Here is an 11,462-nt window from a genome sequence, read left to right as displayed (position 1 = left end):
AGTTACAGGGATGCTAAGAAAGTAGTGCTTTTCGGACAAGCTCAGACCAGCTTACACTGCATATGTATATAAAGCTCTGCAGTGTGATTGATTAGCAGGAATGCTCCAAAAATTGCCATGCACTTGGATCAAATGTGGGTGACCAAGGACTTCTCTGAGCTGTCGGTGCACCTATAACAGAGTTGACAGTTGATTAGCTACACCTACTCTACCTAATATATATAATATATAGCCTTTTCCAATACACCTTTTCCAATACAAGTCTTATTCTCTGCATAGATGTGCAATGTTTGCTTTGGCAACTTATATATATATATATATATATATATATATATATATATATATATATATATATATATATATATATATATATATATATATATATATATATAACCAGTTTATGCTGTAATGAAAAGTGTTTGCATTAATTACAGTTTGCTTTTAAGTGCTTTTACAGTAGAAATATATAAATCTGCCCTTTGGTCATATGTCAAACAGATTAATAGACGTAGACTACTCAGGGTACAGGCTGTCAGCAGCCTATTAGGCACAGCAGCTATGTAGGTATTGTAGGCATACATTAGGTAGGTATAGAGTATTTGTTAACCTGGATGTGTTTTCCTCTCAAACTTGTCTTTGATGCAAGACACAGTTCCTCAGTTCAATTATGAAAAGTTAATAATAAAAACAATGATTTAGGGAAGCATAGTGGCAGTGGATGTCGTTGATATACATGACATTTTATCTGCAGTGTTACTTATTTAGTTATTTTTACCTCTTAAGCTTAAGGCATATTCCTTAATGATTCATTCTGAGGCATATTACTAAGTAACTACTGTGAATAATTCAGTGTATTAACACTGATATGAAAGACACTTAATTACAGGAGTGACAAATTAGTCTTGGCCCACAGGTGACTGGAATATAAGGAGTTAAACTTTTATAGAACGGACAGGAAGAAGAAGCGAGTATCCAATGGATTCCACTGATACATACTTGATATTATATCTGCTGTGTTATTTAGTCGTTTGAAATATTTGGGTAAAAGTTTAGATGAAACAAAGGAGAGAGAGAGAGAGAGAGAGAGAGAGAGAGAGAGAGAGAGAGAGAGAGAGAGAGAGAGAGAGAATAGGAGGACAGTTAGCTTGGACTAGATCTACCACGCTGAGTTCTTTTGCAACGTTATTTCACACTCCCTTCCAACTTCATTTGCAATCTGTATACGAGGTAAGATCGTTAAACATCGCTGATCTCACACATCTCCACTGATGAACAACTCCGGGAAAATATCTTCTTGCTGTGTAGCTTGCTCCGGGGACACTTTGCGTTTAGCGATTGTCCATCAACAGCGACATTAGCTAATGGTTCGGCTGCTGCTTGTTTCGGCGGGCCCAAGGACGGTGGTGTCATTTAAACACAGCCCTCAGCTACCTGGTTCAGACAAAGACATTTACACCTGCACCACAGTCCATCAGCTACTGCTGGCAGCAGTCAGCTCAGTATTGTGTGCATGAAGAAAAGACATGATTTACACTGAAATGGAGCTGCTTTGCCAAGGTTGCCACCGCCGGCGTAACTCCCTTTCTCTCTTCTTACCAGGACGGCTGAAGCAGGAGGGTTTCTGTCCTAACAGAGTCAGGGTGAGGCCGGTGGTATGTGCCCCCCCACCCCCCACCCCACCCCCCAACGTGAAGGCGGCTAATGTTGCCCTGCTGCACCAGTGGTGTGTGTGTGTGTGTGTGTCTGTGTCTGTGTCTGTGTCTGTGTCTGTGCGTGAGTGTTTGTGTTTGTCTCACCGGGGAACAGAGACGCAGGCATCAAGTACTTTCTCACGAGAACTTGTTTGAGGATATCTCTCGAGTCTTCCTGTGGGCACACACACACACACACACACACACACACACACACACACACACACACACACACACACACACACACACATGCAAACATCTGCATGTACCAAACCCACTTTTGACTACTTTGGAGAAAAGTGAAGTGAATGAAACGCTAAGCATATATAGTGTGAACAGCAGCATTCTGGAAGCTGCAGCCATGCTGGGGAGAACAGCTGGGGTTTTTACCAGTGATATGTTATTTTTGGCTGCTTTCTCAGGAGCGTGATGAGGCTCCAAGGCTGAGACTGACATTGCAGCCCTTTTATATATTTGTATATTAAGATTCCTTTTTCACTCAAAATAAATTAAGGCAAAGGAGCCCGTATCAGTGATGTCAGTAATGGGTGATTAATCATTGATTGTGTTAAGTCATAAATGTGCAGTTGTTTGGATTACTGATGGATAGCTATGTGATATGGCATAAAATAATAATCAGCTCTATGTATTGACTTAAACGTTCCAAGAATTCATGTGAAAAATGAATGCAGTAATATTTTTAAGAGTTATTTGCAAACTACTCAGGCTTTTTGTTCCATTACACACATTAACGGGAAAAATGTACTGAATAGTTACTAGTAATTAGATACTGCATAGGCAGTTTCCAAGTAAAACAGCTCTTTTCATAACGGTTCAGTAGGACTAAAAATCTGTTCAGTGTGTGTGATATCATAACAAAAGGTTCTATACTAATGTATTGTTCATTATATTTAACACCAGTTACAGTCACATTATAAATTACATTACAGTGTTTTGATTTGACCAATTCCTTGGACCCCTCAAACAGAAAACTGCAGTTTATTCATTCACCACAGGGGGGCAGCAGTAATCATTTGCAAAGGAAAGCCCCTATAGCACCAGGGCAAGAAACTGGGCCTAGGAAGAGCACACATAAAGACTCACACTGTATGGACTCCTAACTTCCTAACACTAGTGACTGACATTTCTAATGGATGTTTTCTCTGTATGATCCATGTGCCTCTGTTTTATAGCTACTTTTGTAACCTGCAGCTATGACTATAATTCTGCTATCCTGTGCTGTCAGGAAAAACATCCTGTTGAGTGTCACCATATCTCAAGAGTTTCATCCTCGTGTCATGTGCTTGTAGAGTATCTCTTTTCACCATGTCACCCTGGCTCATTAGGCACCTGCACCTTGATATCTGTGATGACACGTTGCAACACTGCATTGTAAAACCAAAATAAATTGAAGTAACTGATAAGGGCCTCCAAATTTAAAAGGTCCCACTAGAAATGCCTTTTAAAAGACTATTCAAAACCCATGAATAATTTCACAGCATTCTGAGAGTGATATGACTGCTTTATTCAATTTCAGTGGCTTTACTGACATCAAAAGCACAGAATGCTGCTCTTGAGGTTAAAGGAGGTACTTTGGAAACGCTGCACGAATACTAGCATTCATGATCCCAGTATTCTGTATCTTCTGTCCTGTTGTCCAAATGGCTATTAACTGCACGCCGTCGCTCCGGATTGGTAAACCGGCCTCCGCCTCTTCCGCCTTCCGCCCCTGTACTGAACTAGTCATATGATTAGATATGAAAAGCACAAGTGATACACCCATTCATTCCACTACACCCATTCTTCCTAACCCTAACCCTTCATACCCAGTCCCATTCCAGGACCTATCTGTGTGTGATGGAAGAGTGCTGTCACTCACAGCTGTAATGGGGTCTCTGGTTTCTGTCTTTTTGCCTCCGGAGGAAATCTTAAGCTTTAGTTGGGACGGTTTTGCGGTGATAATGGGCAGATTAGGTGACAGGCCTTCGAAGTTTATTTATTTATTTAGTTTAGATGAGTCTAGCATCCGCCTACAAAGCTTCCTGCAGAACTGTCACATACTGCATGAGATAGTCAAGGTCACACCGCCTCCTCTCCTGATTGTAAACACAAGCCAGATGCCTTCAAGCTGACAATATGTTTTTTCAATAAACTGAAGGGCTCTGCTTGAAGGTCACATTGACACAGAAATTGGGGGTGTGTGTAGATACTCATGCATCTCCAATAGGTGGCAGCATCACTGGTCACACAGTATATCTCCAAGAGCCACATACAACACCTTGAACTAACAAGGTCATCACGTAAATGGCAAACAAAGTGTTAAAAATCACTTCTTATCAAACTCTCTTTCTCCATTTGGGATATGCAATTAACGCCTTTCTTTCCCATTTCACTCAATCAGGCTGGGTTTCTTGGTCTAGCACACACTCTCCCTTAGTCCCTCTATTCCAGAATGTGTAAAACCGCTTTCTTTGCTCTTATTTAGCTTTGCTGTCTTCCAGCAAACTACGTGCTTTTATTTACTGCCAATGCATTTGGTTTCTCTTGCAACAGGATTTTGTTTTAATAAATGTTTTCATTATTTGTACCAAGCTGTCTGTCTTGAAATTTTGGGTTTTCCAATTGTCTATAAAAATGTGTTTTGGAAATTTTTCATTAGAAAAGTTTAGTAAGAAATGAGAAATTGTGACAACAGTTTATGCAGTTAATAGTGATTTGAATAAGTTCGATTGTATGGATTGTACTGATTTTGAGACTGTTGTACTGAATTTTTCCCTAATTCTGAGACACGGTACACTGCGTGACAATATGCAGTTTTATAGTATAGAACCTATTAGTGCCTCAGTAGGAACAGTCAGCACTCACGCTTATGAAGATGCTCAACCTTCAGCTTTACATAACTGACGCCTCCTATGTGAAGAAGCACAGAGGGAAACAGGAGAGGTTTTCATCTGACAGACCTTCCTCACAGCCAGTTGGCATGGAGGTGGCATTTAATGGTGTTTGGAGAGATGTGGACTCCTCTGTTAACCTCAGCGCCCTTATGATTGTGTAGGACAAGGATGGGCTCGTGTTCTTCCTGGAAAATTAACTCTCTGTTCAGCGGTATGACAATGGACTTTGGTATTTTTCTAAGATATTCGAGGTGACATATTTTTTGTTTCATGAAGCTCCTTAATGATTTGGCCTTCCCCATTTCATTGTTATGGGGATTGCATTTGAAGAAATTCTTGGGAGTGTCAGTAATCATTTTGGCACCTGTTTTGTAGTTCATTGTGGGTTTTTTCTTCATGTTTATCAAGCATTGCAAATAAATCAAAACTTCAGTGCACTGTATTGAAAGTGAATAAAAATGTTTTTTGCAATACATGGAGACTCATCTGTCTCTAGGACATAACTTGGAATACTTTGGATACCAATTGTTTTATAGCTGGGTCTCATTTTAGTATTGGATTCCTTAAAAAGAAAAACGACACCAGAGGTGTTTTGTTGATTTGTTTAATTATTAAAAGCTTTAAGAACATATGCATTCTTTGAGAAGATCCAAACTCACAGCAGAGACATTTAGGATATTTATATTTAGGCATTAACTAAAAATGTATTTGGTAAGTCTGTCTTGGGGAATCACCATCGCTAAATAAACTATATATATTGAGATTTATTGCTTTTTGTAGTTAAATGTTTGTAACTCTGTAACACTGGTGACTAAACATTATATGCTCATGTGGCACGAGAGAATATACAATACAAAATATGAGCTGAAAAAAAGCTAATACAAAACACAGGACAGACACATCAGACTTAGTGACCATAATTAAGAGGAACACCTCAAGTATTGCACAAATGCTCAAGTGGCATTTTCTTTTCTTCAGTCTTTGTTCAGAAATCATAATAACCATCTCCTCCACCCACACACACACACAATCATATCCACATCAAACATAAAGTGTACTTCAAATACATCAGAAAATAAAAAAAAAATACTGTAACCTAAGATACATGGTTTAGATTGAGGATGCTGGGTTTGGAAATGTTTGGCGTTTGGTTACATGTCTTAATTTACCTGATCTCATTTACAGACTCTTAGTACACAGTATCCATAAAGCTGTGATCAAGTACAAAGTAAAACAGCAAAACATACATTTAAACTCAAATCCACATTCCCCACATATTCATACTGCTTGGGTGAGATCCTATTTAATTGCTCAATATGGGACTTATACTGTAAGACAAATTTTTGTTTAACACTGTGACAATAACCAGAGGATTATTATGGCAATAATAACTGAAACATATGACAATGACCAGGATCACTTAAAAATAAGTCCTGTCTACATTCAAATGTTTTTTGGTCCATTTTGTACAAAAATTCAAATCAGTTAAACATATTGATTTTGGTTCCATAAACCTTAGCCCATAATATTTCTTTGGTACTGTGCTAGAGTCAAACTTTAAAGTCATTTACAATAATACATACAGCAAGGTCCAGATGTCACAGTCCACTTACTGAGGATTTCCAAAAAATACCAAAACGTATATATACAATTAGGGTGAACTGTGTGAAATTTGGTATTAAATCAGTTCATGGTAATGGATTCAGACCTTTGGACTGTACTGTATATTACAGTGACACCATTTCTGTAGCAAAATTTGATACAACTCACAGAAATCAGTAATAAAATGAATAACTAATTAAGCTACTGTTTCAACACATAACAGCCTACATAAATTAAGAGGTAGCCTTTTCCCAAAGTTTCCCCTGTGTCTGGGAGGCAGCCTTTCTAATGGTAAAAAGTGAATATCATCTGTCAGTTGCTCAAATCGAAGCAAACCAGACAGTTATAGCAATGGAGGGGTGGTTTCACTTGGTTTTTACCCACACTTTTGGCTACATGAAAAGAAGTGCTGAACTGAGCAGACTGCTCCCCGTGTGTGCATCCTCAGATGTCTTGGCTTTGTTTTCCTTCTTCTTTTTCTTGTTGCTGTAATTGGTGGTGACAGAGGGCAGAGTGGTTTGTCCCCTAAGACATCTCCATTAAATGTATTTTGTTTTGGGGGGGGGGGGGGGGGTTTGTTTGTTTGTTTGCTTTTGTGTTTTTTTCCATGAAACTTTACTGGGCCTCCATGCAAGAGGCACAATCTGTTGAAAAGAATGCAGTGAATTTCCTGTTAGTTCTTAGGGGATATGCTTTGCTTTTCCTGTCTTGGGTAACCAAGGTTTTTGTTGGGTTTTTTTTCTCTTCATCTTCGTCTTCTTTTTTCCTGCTGACTTCCTGTCGCTGGGTGGCTGGAGAGGTGGAGAGTTAAAAGTCCTGGTTCAGAATAACCCCTGACCCCATAATGCCCCCCACCCCCTCCCAGCACAGCCCTAAGGTGAAGCAGCGGGCTCCTATGGTGTGGTGTTGGTGGACAGGGAGCAGATGTCTCTGGATGGAGTGGGGGGGGGCCCTGGGGGCAGGGCCTAGCAGCTCATGCCATGCTGCTGGTGGGTGTGCTCTGGGTGCTGCCCATGCTGCCATTTGCACTGCTGTTCTCAGAGGGAGAGGAGTTAATGGGCACAGGCTGGCGCTTGGTCAGCGTGCATGGACATCCTGAATGAGGGAGAGAGAAAAGACCAACGGCGAGAGAGACAGAAAGAATGGCAAAGGGAGAAAACGAGAGAGAGAGAGAGAAAAAAATACGGAGAGAGAATATAACAGAAAGAAGAAGGGGAGAAAATGTTATAAAAAGTTATAAAGTCCACACTCCACAAATACACATATTGTTTGATGTTAAAAGGTCTTAAAGCTGAGAGTTTCTAAAGGCCGAAACAGAAAAGAAGACTACAGACTCTGAGCTCTCCTTAGGCTGCAAACGCCTGTGTGTGTGCGTGCGTGTGTGTGTGTGCGTGCGTGTTTTGTGTGTCTGCTTTGGTCATGGCTTGACCTGTCCTGTGCCTGGTGCAGTCTTTTTTTTTTTTTTTACCTGAGAAGAAGCTACGTGTGGAGGCCAGACCCAGAGCAGGAGGGTAGCCTGAAACATCAAAACATAGCACCCCAGTTAGAGCATCTGATCTTCCATCACGGACACGACACACCTACACATCTCCCTTTTCTTTCTCTGGTCCTACCAGCAATGAATGAGTCTCAGCACGGACCAACAATTATGCAATTCTGAACTACACTGCACAGAGCAGCTGCTACTTCTAGTCCTTTTATGAGGGAGCAAAAGTTACTGTTCAGTCCAAAGTCAAGAAAACCAGTGACCAGTTTGCTTCTACACATTCATCTTTTGAAGAAAAAAAGTTTAGAATAGGCCATCATTTAAGTGTGTTACTTTTAAGTTAAGTCTTACTTAACTGTTTCATCTTATTTCTAGTGGCAAATCATCTCGAGGCTTGTTAGGGTCAGTCTCGCCGCCCTTTTGGCATCTTCCCTCATAAGCTAGAGGAGCAGAGATGGGGCCTGCTCAAACACTCCGCCAAGCATGGCTTCCAGCACACATGTGCTACCGTTAAACATGTTTGACTAGTATCCACTGAAAATAACATGCAAAGCTGGAGGCAGGGCAGTCACCTGTTCGGATTTTGATGAACCAGAGGGCACTAACAAGAAGCACGCCGATGAGGAACCCTCCGAAGGCGATGCCCAACACGGACGACAGGCTAAACTCAAAGCAGGGATCTGAAATGCAGAATTGAATTTTTTAACGCTCAAATGAAAATGGTTTATTACATCACAGCATTGGCAGATCCATAATTTACAAGACCAGCAAATAACGTCACTGTTAAACTTCACTGCTAAAACCGATTATTTAAGCAATGTTTCTGCCCATTTTATATACTATTTCCTATACATGTTAACCAAAGTGTAATGGTGATGTCTCAGTACTTGTGATGGTTTCTGAGCTCTTTGAGTCTGGGTTCACTCAATTTAACTGTGTGTAGAAAAGGATTCCACAGATATTTTTGGTAGATTTATTCTCAGATTCGTAATGCTCAGTGATCCATGTAAAGAAAAAGATTTCATTTACGAGATGTTTAAAATATTAAACCCGGAGCTACTCTCTCTCTCCCAGTTATAGCTGTGTGGCTGATTGAACTGTGTAAAGGTACAATAAACAATAACAATATTCTTGAATTATGCCAGAAGGTTTCTGGAATCCTTGGCTGTAGGAAAGAAAGAATATATAAATAATTTAGAAATTATTTCCAGAGTTCTCAGCTTCCCTGGTGTTTCCCATCCAAGCGTCATTCACAGGCCTCTGATACACTGCTGATGTTATGAAGGTCTCTCTCATAATGTCACTTTAAGCTTGAGGTCACAGATGTTTGGCACTGTGAGCCCACCATGCCCAGCTCACAAAACGTCCAGGCATCAAAATGATCCCACTTTTGTTATAAGTGCAAGGCTGTCATAAATTTCTAGTTAACACCTGCACTGCAAGGACTATGGGCCTGCTCTGCTCCCAGAATGCCATGTGTATTCTTTTGACCGATTACCCTTCCTTTCTGCACTTGCAAAGGACAAAGGAAGGAAGAAGGCAGATGATGCTGTTTGTAGTGACCCCAACCCCCTCCCCACCCCCCCACCCCTTGGTGTAGTGTAGCATCTGTCCTATGGTGTTACTCTGGCCAATGCTTTTTTGCCTTTAAGACGAATAGAGGATGCGCGTGTTTAAAGAAGACATGTCCGACATGTCGAAAGGGAACGGTTCCCAGCGGGTTTTTACGAGACTTCGGTTTCATGCCACAGACCAAGTCGAATCTGAAGCTGAGCAAACAGAAGCAGGAAACCAGCAAGCAGGTGGCCGAGGGGAGATGAACTCCGAGTCCCAGCAGCACCTACAAACAGGAAGGACAGGCCTGGGGCGAGTTGCATCCTGCCCAACACATCCCTGTCCACAAGAGCACGTCCAAGCAAAGAGAGGCGCTTCTTAGTGTTCCAGTGTTGTTTGTGATACGGTAGAGTCACTTGGGAGTGAGGAGCACGCCCAGGCTGCAGTGAGTTCAACTGCGATTGCCCAACGCTTGCGGCAGCTCTTGCTCACCTCTGCCAGTCCCAAGACCAGTGGGTGGCAGATAGGACTGAGGGCAGCAGAGAACAGGAAACCAAAACGCCAGAAATGGAGTCCTGTCCTGACCAACACACTGACCAAGTGGTGAAACCACACCAGCACTTAAAACTGTTTCAAACTGACAGTGAAGCAGGAAAAAAAATATCCTGTGGATGTTTTTTTTTTTTTGGGGGGGGGGGGGGGGGGGTTGCACATAGTTGAACACACAAACACAACCCTTGTGTCAGCTACCTCTTTTCTGTTTTTGTAATGGTGCAAAGTGAAATATAATGGGCTTCCCTCCTGGCTAGAGGTGAGGAATGCATGACTCGCTCCTGAGTCGTCTGCTGAGTGACTCTCTTCCCCTTTGAAGAGCAACACCTTCCCTTTATTGTGTGTGGCGGACAATAGCAGACAGGCCCCGTGTTTGGACAGCCGCACACACCAGACCTTGGACGCAATAATTCCCCTCAGGCTCGTTATTTCTGATTGTGGCCATAGGGTCAGCTAGCAGGCTTTCCTATGAACCATGCCCCCAAATCCTCCACCCCCATCCCAATCACACTTCCGCTTTAGTATCCTGATCTCATCTCCATGACGACTGTTAACGTCAGCAACGTAACAGGCAGAAGAGACCACGTCAGTGCGAGACATACCAGACCTTTTTCAGCTTGCAGAGGGGAGACGATTGAGGTTTGAGACAATGAGCTGTCATCCTGTTGTCTGGGTCTGACTGAGTAATGTTGAATACTTTTTTGTGGGTGTTCTATGTTTTCCTTATTCTCTATCTATCTTATGCTTTGTGTTTTTAAAGAAGGTTGTTCCATGGCAGGGTCAAAGTTCATATATCTGGAGCATCACGGAGGATGTTTCTAAAGAAAAGGACCTCAGTCATAGACTTTGAACAGAAACCACGGTAGATATAGGAAAGTTGCAGGTTGGCAATGACATGCACAACTTAAATACCACAGGAAATAGCATGCTGTAAAAAAACAACAACAATATAACTTTACCAGGAATGTTGACAGTCTGTCATGTATTCATGTACACATTTTCTGAATCTTTTAGTATTGAATTCCCAACTGTAATTATGATGGGACTTGGTCCATAACACTTAGAATAATCCTAAAATGCTCACTTGGTACTGGTCCATGCGACTGGATGACCTGTACTTTCCTCTTTACTGGCTGAGGTGCAGTACAATTCTGTGGAAAAAATTTAAAAATTAATGAAACAATGAATGAATGAATAATTAGACACAGATGTATTACTTTTATGGAGATGTGTGATCTGAATGGGTGAAGGTCTCTTTATTTAGCTAAATCTGGGCAAAATGCAGAGGTGATTAGTCCTAATCTTTCCTTTATTGTACCACTGCAGTGCATAACAACTAATTAATGACTACTGTATTGCTAACGATGTGTGCATTCGTAAATTCACTCCCATGGCACCCTTGGGTCATTTGGAAATTCAGAGCAAAATAGTTGCTTGAGAATCCTGTTCTAAGAAGAGCTAGGTCACTCTCTTTTTTGGTTGAAAGCATTGGTGGCTAGAGCCATGGTAACCAAACACAGACAACAGGGAAAAAGTAACTTATGCTTGGTCCCCCCACCCCATCGCCATCCCCAGCATAGAAAACATTTCTTATCATTAAATTTACAAAAGTAGCCACATAAAACCTATATTTGTTCATCATTTATCAGATTTCTGATTTCAAATGCTGGAGCAAATTTCAAC

At 41.3% G+C, this 11,462-nt stretch overlaps 1 protein-coding gene and 1 long non-coding RNA gene across 4 annotated transcripts in view; one reads left to right on the top strand and one right to left on the bottom strand.

The window, feature by feature from the left end:
- Positions 1 to 744: 744 nt before the first annotated feature.
- Positions 745 to 4,278, top strand: LOC145658899 (uncharacterized). Its single transcript, XR_014124739.1, has 2 exons — positions 745 to 1,227; positions 1,600 to 4,278. It is a non-coding gene; the product is annotated as an uncharacterized LOC145658899 (long non-coding RNA).
- Positions 4,279 to 5,173: 895 nt separating this feature from the next.
- eng (endoglin) overlaps positions 5,174 to 11,462 on the bottom strand; it is a 32,163-nt gene continuing 25,874 nt past the window's right edge. For 2 of the 3 annotated variants that reach the window (XM_081719711.1, XM_027025838.3), the window contains 4 exons: positions 10,864 to 10,930; positions 8,246 to 8,353; positions 7,656 to 7,703; positions 5,174 to 7,282 (listed from right to left, as the gene is read on the bottom strand). In XM_081719711.1, coding sequence (XP_081575837.1) covers positions 7,161 to 7,282; positions 7,656 to 7,703; positions 8,246 to 8,353; positions 10,864 to 10,930 — 345 coding nt within the window. In that variant the 3' untranslated portion in view covers positions 5,174 to 7,160. Of the gene's footprint in view, positions 7,283 to 7,655; positions 7,704 to 8,029; positions 8,114 to 8,245; positions 8,354 to 10,863; positions 10,931 to 11,462 lie in introns of all 3 variants that reach the window. The other variant, XR_003411720.3, reaches the window with a different exon arrangement.

The sequence above is a fragment of the Electrophorus electricus genome, chromosome 8, assembly GCF_041902795.1.
Source record: "Electrophorus electricus isolate QZ-2024a chromosome 8, ASM4190279v1, whole genome shotgun sequence".
NCBI lineage: Eukaryota > Metazoa > Chordata > Actinopteri > Gymnotiformes > Gymnotidae > Electrophorus > Electrophorus electricus.
Note: the sequence above shows the minus strand (reverse complement) of the source record. Positions and strands in the feature narration are given on the sequence as shown.